At 42.7% G+C, this 20,899-nt stretch overlaps 1 protein-coding gene across 1 annotated transcript in view; it reads right to left on the bottom strand.

The window, feature by feature from the left end:
* Positions 1–10,360: 10,360 nt before the first annotated feature.
* Positions 10,361–20,899, bottom strand: part of XYLB (xylulokinase homolog (H. influenzae)) — a gene marked incomplete at its 5' end in the record, with an annotated part of 79,423 nt that continues 68,884 nt past the window's right edge. The window contains 3 exons of the mRNA XM_010085492.1: positions 10,361–10,634; positions 18,389–18,483; positions 20,717–20,804. Of these exons, the coding sequence (XP_010083794.1) occupies positions 10,551–10,634; positions 18,389–18,483; positions 20,717–20,804 (267 nt within the window). The remainder of the gene's footprint in view (positions 10,635–18,388; positions 18,484–20,716; positions 20,805–20,899) is intronic.

The following is a 20,899-nucleotide window of genomic DNA, read 5'->3' as shown; positions in this document are numbered from 1 at the left end:
CTCTTTCCATAAAACAGATCATGAACCCTTAACACCACTTGCCTCTCCTTGGAATAATAAATTACGAGGACAAATGGCAGAATCATTATCAGTTTCAATATCCAGTCATAAATAGTCTTGTAAGAACACTCAAATGATGGTGTTTTATTGCGTTAGCTATCACTTGCCATTAATTACAGCATGAAACTTTTGTACTTTGATGAAAAGCATTTTAGCCAGCTCAGTTATAAATTTAAAACAGTCTTAAAACAAAAGTCACCTCAAGTTGTGGGTTGGTTTTTTTTTTTTTTTTCGCTACAGATCTGAGCGCAAAATAGCATTTTAAGCTTGGAATGACACAAAAGCAAGGTTTCATAAAAGCCATTTTCTTGCATACACATTCAGCTCCAGCTCTTACAGCAGACAGTACCCATGGCTATTTTTGACAATAACTTTTTTGGCAGCTGGATTTCACTGCTACAGATATAGTTCATTTGGTTTATAGGGGGTTTCTTACTCATGACCAAGTGCTGTTGTGAATCAACGTGATCCAGTTTACGTTTCTGCCCTGTTCCTTTTGTTTGGATCATTTCTCCTTCCATCTGTCACGGTAAGTCACCACGCAGGACAAACGCAGCTGGCTGCAGAGGTGGTGGTTCAGCCCCCAGCAAATCTGGGATACCCACAGGGCATCACATACAGGAGTCAGCTTCAGCCTAACTGCAGTGGGACAACCCACCAGCGTGAAGATAAAATCTAAATTTTCAAATAATTGTGGGATCAGTCTTCAAATTCGCAGGTTGAAGGGATTCAGGGCTGTGGCAACTGAAGCTTCTGCTCCTGTGGAACAGGGTGTCAGCCCATGGCATTGATCACATTTTGTGTTCGTTTGCAAAAACGATTATTCCACCCTGGCTCTTGGCATGATAAACTTACAGCCACCACACCCTAATCCCCAGAGACCAGGATTCAGACCCTCTCCTCAGCTGAACAGCAGGACATCTATTATGAAATCCACTGAGATTGCTAACATCCATACATGAATGTACAGTCCAAAATCCAGATGCACAGCATCAGCTGTGCTGGCTCCCATAGCTTTTTAAGTGGATTTGGAGAAGACATTTTGCTTTCCTTTCCCATCCTTGCAGGAGGAATTATGGGTAGCCCAGTATTTAAGTTATTCTCATGAGACCTGGTAGACCAAGGTTTGGCTCTTGACCTGCTAAAGGCCCTTGCTTTGCCCAGGGACACAATGAAACACCCAGAGGCAGGGCAGGAATCAGCTCAAGCTGAACACAGCTAAGTTTAGGAGTCAAATTCCCATGACAATCAATGGAGACCTGGCTTCTTATCACAGAATCATAGAATGGTTTGGGTTGTAAAGGACCTTAAAGATCATCGAGTTCCAACCCCAGTGCCATGGGCAAGGATACCGTCCACTAGCCCAGGTTACTCAAAGCTTCATCCAGCCTGGCCTTGAACCCCTCCAGGGATGGGGCATCCACAGCTTCTCTGGGCAACCTGGGCCAGTGTCTCACCACCCTCACAGTGAAAAATTTCTTCCTAATGTCTCGTCTAAATCTACCCATGTGTCTCAAAGTGGTTCCCAGGAAGATTTGCTAAATAAATATCCTGGAGACAGAGGTGGGGCTGACCAGTTGGCAGTTCCCTTGGATCCTTCTTACTCTCTTTGAGGAAGAACCTAAGATTAGTGTCTTCCCAGTCACTGAGGACCTTCCACGATCATGACCATCTTTCAGTGATGATACAGCAGTCTCACAATTGCATCAACCAGCTTCCTCAGGTACCCTTGAATGCATCCCTCCTGGTCCCATCCACCCATGTATGCCCATTTTGCTTCAGTAGCCCCTAAACTGATCGTCCTCCACTATAGGTAGTACCTGTCTCCCCTAAATTCTGCCATTAGGCACAGAGATGAAGAGGCTTGACTGCAGACTTTGTCAGTAATGACAAAGGCAAAGAGTACCTCAGCTTTTTCCATGCCCTTTGTCACTATGTTGGCCAACCCATTCAGCAGCAAATCAGTATGTTCCCCTGCTTCCTTTTTTTCTGGTGATTTACCTATAGAAATCCTTATTCTTGCCCTTCACACCCCTCTCCAGTTTCACTTCACTTTTGGCTTTTTGAATTTCATCCACGTTAGACCATATCTGAGATCTAAGGACAACTGACATTCTCCAGGACTCATCAACACTTGTAAAAACAGATGTCATTGTCACAACTCAAGTGTTGCTTGAAATGGTGACCAGTTGCTTTTTGACACAAAAGTGAGAAATTGAAGAAAAACAGTTTAATTGCTCATTTAAGGCAGCCTGTTCTTTCCCTTCTGCTTAGCCAGTTAAAACCTCATTTGACAATCTGAGAGTTTAGCTCCCAGTGCTCTTGCTTAAAATATAACAGATGGCCTCTTATAAGTAAATTGAAAAGTGCAAATAAGGTTAAAACAATTTTTCTTTATTGAATATCATTAACTTCAAGGCTGTCCACTTTAAAATGCTAATTAAACTTCACTTCCTTTCACAGGGTTCTAGTGAAGAAAGACTGCCATGGGGTAAATCCCTCTTGTTTGTAGAGGACCAGCCCAACAAACCAATAGCAAACTGGCCCATCACACATCCCAAGCTTAAGAAGTTGGAAGATTTCCATTCATTTGTCCTTTCCATACTAGTTCCTTCCCACAAACCAAACACAGTCAAGAAGGAAATTCAAGACAGGTCAAATGTGAAACGCCGCTCTGTCCACGTGGCAAATACCAGTTTCTCTAAAGGTCACTACTAGTCTAAACCAAATGCAGTGTTCAGTCCAGGATTTCTGGCACCGTGTTACAGCCCTGCAAAATGTCATGCTGCAGGCGTGGGGCTCTGTATTCCTGGCACCACACACAGAGTACACAAGGTCCCTCAGCACCTCGCCCCCACTTCACTCCTAATTTCCAGTTCGAATTTATTCCCAATCAGTATGTGCCACTCGTTCCATGTGCCAACATTGTTCTTTGGCTTGAATAGCTTCCCCCTGCTCTTTACCCTCAACCTGAAGGATTTATACTGAATGATGGTATTGCCTCCCAGCTTCCACTTGCTAGGCAAAGCAAGCTAAGCTTTTATTCTCCTCTCCTAGGACAGCCTTTCCCTTCCCCTGATCAATCTATGAGCCAACTCCCTCACCTGTTCCAGTCTTAATTCTTCTGTCTTGAACACAAGAGAGCAGGTTTGCAAATGCCCTCCCAGAGCAGATCTCACCAGAGCCTTGCATGAGGCAATGCTCCCATCTCAACTGGAAAGGCACACGGGTAAGCTCAAGGACAACATCCTCCTTCTTCGCGGCCAGGTCATGTTCGCAGTTTCTAGACAGTGTGAAAAAAAAAAAAAAAAAAAAAAAAAAGTATGTTGGAATCTTTTCCTTCCTCTACCCTGATAAAGGCCGAGCTCCCAATCTGACACAGGTCCAAAAGGCACAACTCAGCCCCCCGAGACAGCCTCACGCTCCACTAAAAGCAATGGGCATGAAGCAGCAGCTTTTTGGCCAATGGCCTCAGGAGAACAGCACATCTCCAGGAGCATGGAGCTCCCTCTGCCTGGTGGGTTCCTCTTTCCCAGCCTGCAGCCCAACGTCGGTAGGCTGGAGGAAGTTCAGGGAAGGAGCAGGTTCCATGTCTCACAAAATCCTGGGCTGCTGTAGAGGAAAAAAGCAAGATGCATCATCAGGCCAGAAGAAGAGGAGCTGGACTGAATACCTGCATCCCCTCATCAGAAAATTCCCAAGTCCAGATGCATCCTCCTCCCCCCTCTAAACATGATGCTCACTCATCTGAGAAAGTTAACTTACTTTGTCATTTAAAGATTCAGAGTATAACTTACCAAACACAGAACTTGATATAAATTACCTGTCCGGTCTCACCTCAGTGATTGCTCACCTAGACAATCTTATCCCCAAATACTCATGCTATGGACAAGCCAACACTGTCCAGTGACTCTGCGTTACAGCAACACTTCTGGGCCAAGAGAGAAAGGAAAGTTTTTAACATTTGCTCTGGGCTTTACAGGAAGCAGCTGCCCCATGGTGGTTCATCTCTTTTGCTACGGAAGCCCAGGAACAACAAGGGGTGATTATCAAAAGGCAAGGGCAGTCGTTAGCAGCTCTTGTGTAACCGGTCCTTTATAAAACATGCCAAAACCACCCACAACACAGATCAAAATGAAAAATCCATATTCACTGGGGAAACCGCAAAGTGAGCCTATGCTGAAAGGCTTTTGGGAGAGTCTGCCATGCTGCAAACACAGTGAGATGGAATCAAAGGAAACACCACGGCTGTATCTCCTGAGCCAAGAGTCACTCTGAGGAAAAAAAACACTTTCACAGCAAGGGGGGTCTTGAAATGCAGCTTATTTGCTTATTCATTCAGTTGAACTGACTAAATCCCATAGTGGATGAGCTGCACTGAACGTCTTCTCTTCCCTCTGCTTGAGCAGGCATTTCTTCTAAGGGACAATAATGGCAGGGACCAGAATAATTAGGCTGAGAAATGGAAACTGAGACAACGTATTGTTGCCTTTCAACAACATCTTTCGTGATCAAAAGGGTTTTTCTGCTACATGCAACTGTCCTCAAGTTGGACAGGAATCTAGCAAAATGGTACCAGGAGTGACAGGGGAATGTCCCATCCTAAGCTAACAAGCTATGGCAGCAGTGTGAAGAGATGCTCTCTGGAGGCACAAGCTGTGATATCAAAGCTGTGTGAGAATCCTTTGCTTCTGATTCATTTTCTGCAATGTTTTATTTTAAGTTAAAAGTCCTTAGTTAAGAAGCGCCTCCATTTCTGCTCTGTTCCTCTGTTTGAGCCCTTCTGTTCTACAACACGGCTTAGACTATTTTTCAAGGAGAATTCCCCCTTCCAATACACCCGTATTTATCAGATCTGGAACAGAGCTGAGGTTTCAGGAGGCTAGTGTGTATATGTCAGTCAGAGAGTAAATATTGTCTCCAAACAGCAAGTTGAACAGACCTTTGTTTTCCTGTGTAATGCTTGTCTAAGTCTTAAGGGAGCTGTCTTTCACCAAACCGGGGTACTCAGCTTGCAGGCATAACACAAACACCTGAAAGAGTCCAGCTTGAAGGGATAAACACAAGCAAGGGCATGCAACAAAAGGACAAAAAGCAAGAATGTAAGTAACAAAGCTCCTGACCTGTGTCTGCTGGTTATCTCCACGCAGGTGTACTGTCTGGAGGGAGCTGGGGAGGTCAGTCTCATGGATTTGACAGTAAAAACAAGCAGTCCTGGAGCAATAAAGCTGTCTAGTTGTACAACAGTAACCAGGGACAGACTTGTCTCCAAAGTTGAGACCAGCTTTCAAACAAGTCTTCAGGAGTTTTGGCACAAGAAGAAAAACTGGGTGTTCCTGTCCTCCACACAACTGTCTCACTGCTCAGCAGGGACAAATGGCTCCCTGGGGAGACACATCACCTGATCTGTTGTAGACATCTGCCATAAGATAAGATGAACAACAGCCAGGAACTCCTCTCCCTTGTGGCTCTCTTCTTTGATGATTAAAGGAGCCCATATGAGAGCAGACACAGATGTCTACGCTGGTCAGACGAATCCCACACCTGAGTGACCAAAGACTTCTCTTTGGCTGATGAGATGCTAAAAGAGAAATGACAACCAGATGGGTGCATTACAGAGTACTAAGACACAACACACCAAACAAAAGCAGAGCTAATTGCAGCATCTGAACAAAGAACATATCACAAATACCTGTCATCTAAAGAGCTTAGAGCAAGAAGCATTGTAAGCAATTAATAACATCCCCAGTTGTCCTAATGGGCAGGCTGACGCATCAATGGATGAGGCAATGCGGTGAAAGATGGAAATGTGAGATCACAGCAGTATCCATACACAGTGATGGCTGCTCCTTCACCCTTACCCCTCAGGGTATGTGCTTCCAGAACACTGAACGAAATCACTGAGTTCCCACAATGGGTGAGACATTCCCAGAAGTGTGGGATCGCTGCAGAAGCACCATTCTGTTTGTCAAGGCCAGCTTTAAGAAGCAACAGAGAGGAGAAGAAAAAGTAAAGCAAAATGAGTCTTGGGGCTGGATCTCAGCAGGAGACAAGTCCACTCAGGAAACTGTCACATAACAGAAGTTCTTAGCACTCTGCAGAAGTGTAAACAGCTACCAAGGCAAGCCGTGTACAAGAAAAGGTCACAGCTGCTGCAGGAGAGGGAAAAAAAAAAAAAACTTCTAGGAAAAAAGATTCATCTAAAAATCTTACATAAGAGGCTTGATCTACACTGTAATCAAAGCACAGAAAGTGAGCAGGGGCTGCAACTACTCTGAATATCCCAGTCAAAGATGTCCTACTTGCACACTCCAGCCACACTCAGAAAAAAAGCAGGTTACCCAAAAAATTAATCCTGTGTTCTTTTGCTTTGCATCATCACATTGTGATTTTGATCTGCACAAAATGAGTGTAAAGGAATCACAAGGTGCAGGTATGATTATGTACCCAACCTGCACAAGTGTAAAACATGGTCCAAAAATTCCAAGCCACGGGGAATCAGGATTACAGTCACCTTTAGAGAAGCTTCTTAAGGAAATACGCCTCACGGGACAGTGATCCCCCGACATCTGAGTGAATGTCTTCCCACCTGCTAATCATCCTTAGCCATAGTTTTAACTGTTTTTGACAATTTCAAACCCATTTTAACTGAGCGTTGAGACCTCATCAAAATATTGTAAAGTTTACATGAAAAGTCAGTGGCTGGGGAGAAGAAAAATCCAAAATAGGACCTGTTTGCTAGGGAAGGGGTCATAACTTGGCCCCATATTCATGACACGCACCAACAGCAGACAGTTTAGTTCTCTAAAATGTCACTCTTTTCATCTGCCACCCCCTAACCTGCACACAGCAGTCTGGGGACCAAGGTAATAGAAATACAGTTAAAACAAATGATTTGCTGACAGTTCTGCTCTGGCTTTTTGTGGCTTTAGATACACATCCTTCACTGCGCTGCTCTGTGATCTGCGGTGGTAGCTGCAACTCCAAAGGAAAAGAAAGCTAAAAAACAAAAAGGTCCCACCGGGATCGCACATGGTGGCATTCAGCTCAATTACTTATTAAAGCACCGACAGAGCAACGACTTTTTTCAGTACATTACTTATTCAGTCAGGGCTCCAGTTCTCTCAGACTGATCCCTTAAGAAAAAGCAAACATCTTTCCCTGTTTGTTTCCAGCTGCTTCACCAAAGACTTTAAAGACTTCAGGCTGCAAAGAAAACTGTTTGTCTTTGGGTCACGGTGCACCCAGAGCTTGTGGGTGAATCCAGCGCAGCTCTGATTGACTGGTGAGGGCACAGGGCCATCGAGCTAAGGAAGTTGCGCGGATTTTTCCATGTAACTCCATGACCCACCTCCCACCTAGAGTGGCTTTGCTTGTGCAGGACAGGAGCTGCAGGTCAGACAGCAATGAACAACCTCCTTGCGGCAATCAAAGGTTCTTTCCAGGAAATGAGATCAATTTTCCAGCAGATTAGTCTAGACTGGGAAGAGCTCAGCAGGTCTTTAAAGAGAGAAGCTAACTTTTCGTCTAGACAAGACGGGGATGCCGTGTTGCTCCTGGAAGAACAGTCAGGTCACTTATGGGCGAGGGAGGGAATCAACCTCCATCAAATATGTTGAGGTAGAAGACATTGGCTTGCCTTTAGATTTCTGTTAGCTAAGATGGTAATTAAGTCAGTAAGCTCTCTACTCCAGACAATCAGAATTACATAAAGGTAGACAAACTGGGAAAAAAACACATGATTTTAGAAACCAAAGGGCACCAGACCTTTCCAACACTGAGCATGTGAGAGCAAGCTTGTGGTTCCTTTGCAGGCTACTGTGCATTCATGGAAAGACAAAAAGAAAGGAGTGGTGGAAGTCTTACAGCAGCATTTCTTCAAAGGACCTTTCTCGGGTGAGATTTATTGAGTCTCATTCTATCTGACACTAGTCAGTGAACATGTACAGCTTTGGTGAGCTGGAAAAAAAAGAGCTTGTCTATAAATTCTTATACTCCAGACACCATTCCTCAGAGGCCAGCCCTAATAAAGCCATCACCACAGCAATACCGTAATTCAGTGGTGCTCAACTCCCAGCCCTTCAGAGCCTTGCATCTGAGCTTTTTCTCAGCAAGCACACAGTGCATCAGCTACCCCGAGGAAACACTGTTCTAATGCTGACATGGGACACATCAGAGAGCCCCAACCCAGTCCAACAGAGAAGGAAGTGGTTCCTTCTCCTTACCCAGAAAAGAGCTCAGGCCCAGAAAGCAGTTAAACCATCTGGACAATACCCTACTAGCACCACAGAACACTTCGTTAGGAGCCAATATATTATCTAGAAATGTTCTAACATGTGCTATGAGCTGGGAAACGCAAGCTTTAACCTTCTTCAGCTGAGTGTGGATTTGACCCCGAGATTCCCACTTTACAGGCAAAAAAAGCCACAAAGCTGCAAGAGACATCAGTCTCCTCTCTCTGATCACCCAGCTGAGCTACTCCAAAATTTGTCACCAAAACTGCACAAAACTGGAACACCTCTCTGAATCTCTTCCTTGTGTGGTTTAACCTTCATGACAAACCAGTAACCAGGAGAATTAAAGACTAATGACGATGGTAATGCTGCTTGAACCAGTAGGCATTGTTTAACCCACATTAATGAATCCTGCTGTACCTCTCTCCAGCCTTGCTCAATGACAAAGCAACTGCTGACGGTGGAGACCTGTGAGAAGTATTATACGTTTTAGCACTGTACCTTAGGACACAGAATAATAACCACATAAAAGAGATAGATATGTATTTGTAATGCCACCTTTTAAAGCAATTGCTTAAAAGAAGCCTGCTTTAGAAACTCGGAAGTGTAATTCCTGACCTTCCTGAGTAATCTTGCTAACGTCAAGAGAAGTTACAATTATTCAGTTGTGAACAACAAAAAAAAGGCACTGTTTGTACTCGCAAATGAAGCACTTTAACATAAAAGGGAGAGCAAAGGAGGAACACGCCCATTCCCCTGCCACTGCGGAGGTGAGTCACAGCAAGGGGGTCCCACCCTCACCCCAGAGACGCAGCAGGGACAGGCAGAGTGCCCCCATGCTGCTGTAATGTGAAGAATACGGATTCGAGTCACCCACCTCCAGCAAGGACATCACCCAGCTCTCAAATACTCACTAAAGAGATCCTACTATTCCCTGGCTTATTCCCCAGGCACATTACAACCTCTACAGGAAGGGAAGAAAGGCTGTAGTCACTTTCATTAAATAAATCTGCTTTATTCCCAGAAGAAATTTTATCCTAAGGGAAAGATACCGGCACTGCAGAACGGTGCAGGAAAGTGTTCCCACTTGCATAGGGTGATGTAGGGTGTTCATTCAGATTCTGCAACTTCCACACATCTCTGTAGAAAGATCTCCTGACTTGTATTTTCTCTTAAGATTTCCTCAGCTAGAGGCTACTTAATCTGGACTAAAGCATTTTAAGTGAAAGAGTAGTAACAGAGCAAGAGAGTCACCAGTTCTGCTCAAGATCTCCAAGAAAGAATTGGGATACTGGTGGTATTAAAAAAACCAGTGACCTTCATGCCTTGTTGGGAGCAGAGCCCTACTTCTGCACTCGCACTCAGCACAACACAAAGAATTTCATAGCCGTGACACCTGAAGGAGGAAAGGAAACCTATATAACCTATATAACCCCAAACCGGCGTGCAGATGGACTGACTGCTTTTTGAAACAGAAAGGAAATGTGTAAAGCTTTCCATGTTTGCTCCCTTATTTTCTTTTGTTACAAAACTGATGTCAAGTAACACATTCTGCAGTGGTGTCTCTATGACATAAGGCCTCTCTGCTTTCCACAATTTATAAAATCCAACCACATCATGTTTTATCACACAACAGACTTTCCATAGTGTCATGTAACAAGAATTCCCCTTCTCTGAGGATCCTAGGGACTCTTTAAAAACTTTAATCAGCCTTCACACCACAAATCTCCACATATTAAAGAAAGATGGGATTAAGTCACTGTGCTTATGCTTTCAGTTGGTCTCATGTAGGCAAAGACATAAATATCAACAAGCTACAGATGCACAGAAAGATAGATTCAAAATGTTTAAGCAGGAGAAGTTGTGGAATTAAGAAACTGTCCTCGACAGGTATGCAGAGAGGCGGGCATGCTCAACACACAGAATCAAAGTGGATAGAGATGGGTAGAGTGATTCATATATATAATGGATTTAACTTTGTCATCCAGCTATTCCGAAACAGCAAGCACGATCTGAAAAGTACCCAAGAAAAATCAAAGTTACAAACACACAGAGCAACACGATGCTTTTTTAATCAGGTTTTCAATCACAATGTAATTTTTTCAATCAACACACTCAAACACAGACATTTAAAAATTATTTGTCTACAAAGAAGAACAAAATTATTTAAACAGCTCCAGTAAATTCTGAGCAATTCTCTTCTGATCTTCTCCTTGGGAGTCCACTCTTCAGCTGACTTATAAATTTTGTTTGCTTCTATTTCGTTAGACAAGACGAGGTTGGGTTGTAAACAATCTTCTGTTCAAGCTCAGCATATCTTTTTAGAAGTGGACGATAGAGCTAAAAAGGAAAAAGAAATAAATATGTCTAGGTTGAAAAAATGGATTTTTAAATTATGCTGCAGTTAAAAACATCTTCAGGCTTGGAAAATGCAGCATCTTCATAGGTACCTGAAAGTTTGGGGCTTTTTTTTCCCCAATTTACTCAAGAAAATGCTGCAGAGTCTTCCTTCTTCAAGTGTCACAGTCCTTTTTACCATCTCCTTTATGGCTTAATTTTATGACATGCACAGGTTGTTCTTATTGAGGCTGCATTCTTGCTATAAGCAGAAGTCATTACATCCAGAGGAAGCAGCTCTGCTGAAGTCACCTCTCCCAGTCCGACGTGCCCCCTCGCTAATAGCTGTCCTAGTCACCCAGGCAGAACTCCTGTCCTTGCCTCCCTCCTCTGCCTCAGGACGGATCACTGCCTCTGTCCCCCTCCTCCTCTGCCACCCCCTAGCAGAGTCAATCACCACCCTCAGAAATGTCCTCCTGGGCAACATGCTGACCAGGGCCTTCTAAAATACACCGCACACTCCCGCTCCTGCCCCTCTCATGCTCCCGTATCTATTTGAGCTGTTTCTCTCCTTCACACCTTTCACAGCCACTTTTCCCATCTCCAATCTGCTCCATGGCCAGGCTCCTCGCTCCCTGATCCCAGGCCCATGGGGACAAGTGGAGACCCAACTTCTTTCCCCAGCTACACCGAGTATCTGAGTAGCTTTTTTGTATTTCCCAGTTTCCCTAGCTAGAATTCTCCAGAAATTTTTAGATCCAGAATCGTGACAACCACAAAAAAGAAGAATCAAGACTCAAATGTACCCAAAACCCCAGATTCAAACATGCTTTATACTTTTGGATATGGGCAAGATCCATGTTGGGATTTGTTTCGTTACCTTTTTTTTTTTTTCCCCTTTGCTTCAGATTCATCACAGGACATATCACAGAAGATGAGCTGTTTGTATGTGACCAGGTTACACAGCAGAAGCCCTGAGCAGAGCCGAGCCCTTCTGCTGGCTCCAACCCAAAACTGTACTTCATCTACATCTTGGAGATACCCCTTCCTCCTTATCTCCTCTTTCGGGTTTTAACTGTCCATCTAATACAATCAGTATTTTGACAGGCCATACCAGGAGAGCTTCACTCACTTGCTGGCTGGAGCACAACAAAGGGACTGCCAGGAGCCAGTGTGGGGTCTGGTACAGGCTGAAGCCGTCCTTAGGAGGATGCCATAGGGTCACATTCCTGCCACAATGAATCCAAGGGGCCGCCAGTCTCGTCTACAAGCTCTCTGCACTGATGTTATTCATAATCAGAGCAGTCTCGCTCCTGGCTCCGGGTTCAGAGAGGTTATAGAGACATAATGAATCATAGCCAGTAAACTGAATTACTGCTCTCATCAATAAGCGAGATCCAGCATTTAAATGCATTTTATCCTTTTCGAGATAAGAGCCACAGCTGACAACTGTATATGCATGAAAAATTCAGGAGGAAGATATTTCAAGTGTAAACTATGAGGCCATAGGAAGAGATGGGGTTGTTCTTGCGCAGTTTTATGGACAGTCCTGCAGTAGCCTCAGTGTCTCTAACAGTCACACTTTCTCAGATGAAAGAAAAAAAATACTAAGAGTTTGCAGTTTTCTCATCTAGGAAATAAAGAATTAGCATGTTTTGTTCTCATGTTCCAGTTGTTAGCACAATACCCAGTTTCTGTGTTACTTTATTCCTGAACAGTGGATTTATTTCTCTTTTTTTCCACGATGGCAGGTGAGAGCGATTTAATGGATAAACTCTGCAGACGCAGCCGAAAATTATCAACTCCTCCCTTTTACCAACCAGATGGTACAGAAGTTAATTTCTTCAACAGGTTAAGCATATCAAGGGGAAGAAGAGAAGGAGCACCTACAGCAAATGGAGAGAGACCCTGTTCTGCAGACAAAGCCTCATCAGGATGGCTTTTAAACCTACCTCACAGTGACTAACTGAGGCTTACAGTGTCTTAACCCTACACCGATCAAAACAGAGAAACCTGCTCACTCCTGTCTCTGCAACAGACTCAGTCAGCGACCTCAGGCAAGTCCAACTCCTCCGCAGGACAGCGATACTGAGATCCATGGAGATTTATGGGGTTAGAAAATAAAATGCTCCACTATTACAAAACGCCACATGACTCAGCATGGTATTTTTAACCAACTACATGAGGGCCTTGGGGGTTCAGCGAAGTATGTATATAATTTTTTTTCATGTTCCCAAATAATATTATTGCTGCCATTTCTGATAAATATGTACATCAGGGTAAACAAAATATTGAGCAGGCAGCTATGGCTATACTAGGAGTACCAGTATGTCAAATAAAACCAGCTCCTTTATTCACTGGAGCATCTACAATCAAGCCTCGCTATTTCTTACTTTGCTATTCTGTAAATTTGATAAACCCTAGGCGCTTCTCAACAAAGATTCAGCACAACAGAGCTGCATGGGTAAGTGAGCTCAGCCACGGAGAAAGCGGGCTCCATATTACTTACCCAGCAGTATTTTTACAAAATATACAACAGCGTGTTTATCGGAAGGCTGGGAAGTATTATGGTTAATACATCACTCTAAATTAAAATGTGTCAAAATAAATGAAGAACCACATTTACTGATACAGTTTCTTTCCCTGTTTATTGGACTTAAGCACTTAGCTTGCTAATTGAGAAAATTCAGGCATTTGCAATAAGCTCCCCAGCCATTAGTGTAAATGAATGCTGCATTATGGACCAGCTGTAAAAAATGCCAACAAAAAATTAAGAATGTTCCTTGTACTCTATTCCTGTTCATTTGGTGTAAAAAGCAGCGCAGTTCAGAGGGCTAAACAAAAGTTTTAAATTCCTTTTCCTGAAGGAATTTGGTTGTAATATCAGCCATGATGTACAGGTGGTAAGCGCAGCAGTACTACAAACTTTTCACAACCAGTATTTCACATGCCAGCTTAACACCAGCTGAAGTTTGGAGCCAAAGCAGTGCAGTTTCCATGGCCTGGGTGTGCACACACTTGTATCTGTGAAAGATGCTTCTCCATGTCTGCCGTGACTGAACTGCCTCTGCAGAACCTCCAGCAACTCCTCCTAAGCGATTCCAGGAGCCTTTTTCCTGAGGCAATTATATAGATTTATTTTTATAATTGAGGTCCAAAGGGAATAAAGAAGTCTCAATGATGCATAAAAACCCAAGAACATAAATTCCCTCTCTGTCATAGCCTCAAACCTCATATATCAGACCATGGTATTTAACAAAAGTAATTACATGTATCACAACATGAACCTTATTATTGTCCGTAAGTTAATTGTCCTTGCTACATTACAGCCTTTTCTCCTGCTTATCCCACAACATTAGCTGTACTCTGATGGCTTCATTTACAAACCCTAAACTTCTCTCCTGGGACAATTTGGCCACACTTCCACAGTCCCACGAATAACTAAGAAAATGCTAATGATAAATATGGCACGATAACAGAGAACAACTTCACCTGCCCTCCCTGGAAAATGCATTCAAACAAATGCTACCTTGCTCCCTACTCCAAATCAAATGTGTCATCCTCAGACTATAGCTCGCCATAGTACCAGCCTATGAACTCAACAGGGCTTTTGCTGTTTCTTTGTACAACGTCTGGGACAACGGGACATTGTCCCTGCCACCCTCCAAAAGCAAAACCAGCTACAAATTATTACTGCAAGTGACAATCCACATGGATCCTTCCATCTCCTGCAACGCTATGTTAGTCAATGATTGGAGAAACTCAAAATTTACAAATTACAAAGATGATGCTGATTATTACCTAATTTTAATCTACCTGAGTACCTTTAATCTACCCTGAATGGGTTAAAATTAATCAGTCTCTTTTGATAGGTTCCTTTTTTAAAAAAACAAACAAACAAAAAAAAAAAAAACCTCAAATTACCCAAAGACATTTGCTTAAGAAATCAAGAGATACAGATGTTTTATTTTTACATCATAGCAGTTGTTCACCTTTTTTAACACAGAAAGAATACTCTTAAAGGATAAAGAATACGACAGCGTCCTGAAACACTCTGAAGACTCCTCCAAGGAACCACACCTCAAACTGTCACTTTATTTACTTCCAATATTCATTCTGCAAGCCTATCTTAATCTGTTTAACAGGTCAAAAAATTATTGGCTACACAAATCACCTTAATCAAACTCCCATCAATACCTATTATATTTTTGTGCTTGTATTATTATTACCTACTTTGCACTAAATTTCCAGCCTAAACCAATTCTAGAAAACAACCTTCCCCCTCCAAAACATTTCAACAAAAATATCATTATTTTAAATCAATAAATAGGTCATTATAACCTTCCTGGGTAACAAGGTCACTTCTATAAATCCACCTCCTTACAAGGCAATTCACCAAAGTCAAGAAAACCTGTTAGCTCTACATTTTCCCTTCTTGAATTTTTGAAGGATTAATATATCTCAGTAGAGTCAATAATGCAATCAAAAATTACACATCCAGAGGTAGTGAACTGTGTTACACTTTCTCCCTACAAAACTCAACACGACAATATTACAAAAAAATCTGAGAGTACATGATAGGCACACGGCTTGTATAAACACAAGTGATCAACTCCAGATAATCATGTTCTCTCTCATGCTTTTTTGCTTAATTAACCAACTAGCCAACCATCTCTGTTTTAATAGATTACTAAAATAGAGCTGAATTCTAATGCTGGAATAATAGATTCTTTCTGTCTGTTAACACGTATTTATTGCTCCAGAATCTGCTGGTTATTTCTGTCATGCTTAGTGGTTCTGATTAATCTTTTTCCTTGAGGGAGAGAGGAGGTGAGATGACTCTCTAATTTTTGCTATTCTGAAAGTAGGGGAGAAGGATTCATCAGGTTAACCCACAGCTGACTGACTTCAGCTGGCCTGGTTGAGGAAGTGGCCATGATGGTTACCACCAGAATACCTTATGACCTGTTTGGGTCTTGACAGAATTAGAAACAATCTCAAGCTGGATGAGCCCCCACACCCTACGAATACACTGTGAAATCAGGTTCAGCTAAGACACAGGCTCATAGCCACAGAGGGATTTATCCTTTTTACAATGGTCTCTTCCAGGCAGTATGGTCAGCTACAGGATAAAGTCACACTTTTGCCAGACAAGGGAACTCACGGTACCTCAGTTTCCACTAACTCATCACCCATCAAAAGCTCTATGTCTCCCATCTTGTGACTTTATTTTACCTGCCCATCAGCTGAATTGAACGAGAAGATCTGGTTTGTGTGCCCTGCTTTTCCTTTTGGAATCACAATCTTTATCACAAATGATCCTTCAGCAACCAAAGAAACACTTTTTGCATTTTTGGTTCCTGGAAAGCCCTACTGCGTGCACAAGCCTTGGCAATGAAGCTACATCAAACTGCTGCTTGACCTCTGTCTGTAAGAGGTTTTCCTCCCTCCAATGATCTAACACATGTTGCCTCCGACCTATACCAGGAAGAAAGGATGAAACCAGAGCAGATTGCTGTGTTATGACCTGTTTTTTCTCCATCCTGCCAAGATTTAGCTGTAGCCGTCCAAAAAATGTAGGGAAGTGGTCTGGGGAATTTCACATTGGTTAGCCAGACTCTTTCAGAAGAGCTCCTCAGTGAGACAGAACTTAACCTCAGGATGACTTTGAAGTTTATAAAAAGAACCGTCATTTAAGTGAAAGCCTCTAACCTCAACAGAATGAAATTGGAAGGACAGGGAGATGCAGCTCTGTAAAAAACAGAATCAAACTGACTCATCACATTATGAATTTTTACTGCACCGTTCATGCTAACACACTGTATTGCTGACAGGCCCCCTGGCTTTCTACAGTTTCACAGCCATGAAACTAGCCAGGGAATCCACCATCAACTGCAAAATTATAAGACAGGAAGAAAAAAAAAAAAAAGGGTGTGGAATATGCAACTGCAAGAAGCTGCTTTTAATGGAATGAAGCTGGCAAGCTAAGCTGAAGAACAGGCACGCTTATTCCTTCCCATTCTGTTTGGCCACTACCTTCTCCATCATTCAATCCTATCTACTGGGGTAATAATTCACTGCTGTACATCATTTAAATCTAATAAAAAGATGTGCTATGAGAGCCAGCTCTAACCAAGTGGAAAAGGAGAAGAAAAGTATCAAGAGGGAGATAATTAACTCTTTTAGCTTCCAGGCCATTTTATGCAGACAGTAAAACAGAAAGAGGTAAATGAATTCCTCACTGATCTTCCCCGTTAGGTTGGCTCAGCCCCTACACGGGTACAAGGTGCTTGCTGCTCTTGCAAGACCCCTGTGAGTGACAGCTGTATTCCCTGTCCTTGAGTTTTACAGCTGAAGCAGCACTGGGGGGTCAAAAGCAGGGCTCTGTGCACTCTCCACCTCCACACAAGCCAGCCTGGCAGCTTTTCAGCACACAGCATTTTTGGGGGGAACAGGGCAGCAATGTGAGGTTGAATCAGACCGAGAGGATCTGCTCCTGAAGTGTATTCCCTGCAGACGGCTTCAGCTGCAACACACATGACAGAGGCCACTGCTGTTAATTATTTTATCTTTTAAAATGAGGGGGGAAGGTTGAGTAAATGAGATCAGATCAATCAAGTTTAAATTATTCAATGTCTTAATATTTCTGAAGGGGACTTCTATTCGATTACTGAGCTCCTCCATCTCAGTTAATAATTAAATAATATGCTGGCAGGCACAATACAGCATGATCATTTCTATTATTACTCATGATGATATCTGGTGCTCCACTACACATGTAGCTGGGAGTTAGTAGTTTTGGCAGATCATTAATTTCCCAGTTTAAATAAAAGCTTTAAAACCTTGTTGCCTGTAGTTAGGGCACATCCAAATCTCATAAATGGAGAGTGTAATGCTGTGTTGATGTAAAAGAAGTTTCTGCACAGCTGAAGACAGAGTTAGATTCACCTTTGGAATCTTGCTATATTGTATTGTTTATTTATTACTGGACATTATATTTCAGAAGCTGTTGTAAACTAAGGCTTTTGGCACTTGACAGCAAGACGTGCAGGGTTGCACTGGAGAGCCTGAGATAACAATTCCTTCCTAGGTTTTACAGGGGCTGGAACCACATAGTTAGCAACAATGATTATTTCTTTTGCATTGTCTATGCGGCCTCATAAAGCACAAGCTTCGCCTTCAGATCTGCTGAAATTCCCAGGATGGGCATGGTACCAAAGACCCGCGCCACATGAATCCTCCCAGCTGGCACACTTTCCAGCTGGGAGCTACAAGTAAAGATATACAATTGCTGACCACTATTTAAGATGGGACAGGAAGGATGTTTTGGGGCTGTTTTCCAAGAGGTGAGAAAGCAGCATCACCACGCCTCCGTCCACGCTGCCTCCTGCAAACAAGTCAAGACTATTTTGTCATTATCGGTTACAACTTGACTGACCTGTATCCAAATCCTACTTTATACCTGTTTTCTGACCCCGAAGGAACTGATTTTGCTCTCTGATCACACCCAGTTAGGGGAAGAAAAACAAAATAAAATAAAACAAAAAACAGTCACAGACCTGGATGGAGCAACCACTTAGATTATTGCATCATTACAACACTAGAGATCTCCCAAAATCAAATCCATCTTCACAACAAGGATTGTGTAACAAAAAGTTTCTTAAATCAATTTATTTTACTATAAAAATTAGTAAACCCACTACATTTTGAAGCAGACAGGAAATGAAAAGAAAAATGGCATCCCCAAGCTTGCTTACCTCGTCAGCCCCAGCGGTTGGTGTAACAGCCAATCTAGGCTCTGGTGCTAATTTCACAACATCAGCCAAGGACACATTCGTCTCAGCTACAAGCCCTGCAATGAGAATCACAATCCTGATCAATGCAAAAAGCACGATGAGGGATGTGCCTTGACTCCCTGACAAATTAATACATTATATTGATCTTCCCTGGTCAGGTCAGCATTCAGGATTGAAGGATAAATGGCAGAAGATCTTACATTCCAATGCGCTAGCCCGGGAAGTGGGGACTCTGTGATTGAGCTTTTGCCAATCACTCAATCTGTACCCTGGAGACACGGTAAGCAGCAGAAATGCTACTCAACAATATCAGTAATTATTTATGACTACAACAATACAGTAAACAGCAGTGAAAATATGGGGAAGCGAGGGAGATTCAAGGACAAAATGTGACTGAACAAAAAAGGAAGAGAAATGAAAACACTGTCATAAAAATATGCTACAAATTATTAAGTATGTTTATAAATAAGGAAGTAGAATAATAGGGGAGTTCTGCTACTACAGCATTTTGCTTTGCAAGTGAATTGTAGCATTTCAGGAGTTCCTTGTTACACCTGCTAAGAACCCCAGGCTAACTGCAGAACACCCTACTTGTAGGTGTACACTGTAATATTATTAAAGAGTCCTTGCCATCAATATTTCATTTATATTAGCAAGTGTTCACTTTTACTCTATTTCTTTGCCTGACCAAGATTGAGTCAGCTGAAAGCATCAATCAGAAATGCCATTTAGAAACACACACAGCACGCCCCTGGGGCTTGGCTGGCAGAGTACCTCAGCTAAGGAGTCCCTCCATCAGTGTGGCATCCAAAATCTTCACTCAAACGCTCTGTCAACCAAGCCTCAAGATTTCCTATGACATTGGCAAAGGGAATTCACATCTTCCATACGTACGAAACATCTCCACACACTTTAATGATGGTTCCACATTGTGTGTGCATTCACACACGAGAGGTGCTGGAAAGCCTCTGGTGGCTTCAGAAGCAGTAGGCAAAGTTTGAGTACAGGGAAATACAGTTTGGAAACTTGGCTCTCAAGGTGGAAAAATGATCCCGTTGTGGCTTCAAACACACTGATAATCTAACAGTACTGTATCCAATGTCCTGCAAAAGTGTACTTTGCCTGACAGAAGCCTTGTGTCTTTTCTGGAAATAAAGAGAGCATGCCGTGTGCATTAACCACATCGACTCAGCCTTTGGCTGTGCAATTTTCTGTGCTGTTTTCAAATGCAAGAGAGCATGTAGTCTTCAGATGCTATAATGTGACAGCAGAATTTGCTTCTAAAATTAAAACTTGGTTGATTTCTTCTGATGTCTGATGTTATCTTTTCCACGCTCGTTGCAATCCCATGATTTTACATGAACTTGTACAGGAGCTGTCCATGTCCTAAGGTCCAAATCCTAAAGCTTCTAATTAGAAAAACTGACGCTAACAAAAGTTGGCCTAAATAAGGAATTCAGAACTTGATACACATTCCTTGATTTGTTTAGCTGTGAGATATTAGAAACTAAAATATGTGAAGAAAATTTTCTGCCTAGGATTCAACTCTTAAATGGCTGATGGCCCACCCCTAACATATACCTGCATGCATTAACAGATATACGTTAATCAACACATTTATCTGGGACTTGGACTGTTGCATTACAGTGAGTGATGTAGTACAGCAAGGAAAATGACTGGTCAACCTAAGAGTCACTCGAGATTTATGTTTTTACAAAAGAGAGTGCATACTCGAGCGTGGAGCCCAGGACACCCTGCACATCCTTCGTCTTGACATTCAGAAGCTGGAAGATACATATAGGTTTAATATAATTTACTTGGCCAACAGTACTACTGGTCCTGTCGTCCCTGCCCTCTCTGGTCTTCTTTGCTAGGATTGATCTTTTATTTGGTTTGACCATTTCAGCAATCCCATTTACAACCTGCTCCACAAACTAAGGCAGCAGGTTACACCAACAGCTTCATTTGACTGTACTCTTCCAAGAGCAGCACATGGAGGTAACAACTCAACACATTAAGATCCTAGACCTTCTCCCGTCAGTATCAACAGTTTCCAGGCCCTAGCCCTTGGCTGAGAAGCAGCCACAAGAATTGAATTATAATATAAATGTTGTTCTTGGGCCTGATCCAAGTGTACTAACAGCAAAAAACCCTATTTGACCTGGGTGACCTTCCAGTCAGATCCACACAGCTTTATTATCCCCTCATTTTCAGTAATGTTAATCCCAAGTATTAACCAACTGAAATTAAATGCCCAGACCGCTCAGAAGTATCTCCTTACAGACTTACCATGAATTGCTCTGTAAGCGCTTCCTAAACAAGCAGAGTTGGCGGTATCAATAGTGTACACCGGTGCGTTGAACACATCAGACAGGACCTGAAAAGTATCAAAGCATCAGTTATGCAGTCCATGAAAGACAAGGGACAAGCAATCCCCTATCACTGCTTAGGAAAACAAATAGCTACCATACA

This window comes from Pterocles gutturalis, unplaced genomic scaffold (genome assembly GCF_000699245.1).
Source record: "Pterocles gutturalis isolate BGI_N339 unplaced genomic scaffold, ASM69924v1 scaffold8110, whole genome shotgun sequence".
NCBI classification, from domain to species: Eukaryota; Metazoa; Chordata; class Aves; order Pterocliformes; family Pteroclidae; genus Pterocles; species Pterocles gutturalis.
The sequence above is the reverse complement of the archived record's forward strand: the minus strand, read 5'-3'. Positions and strand labels throughout refer to the sequence as shown.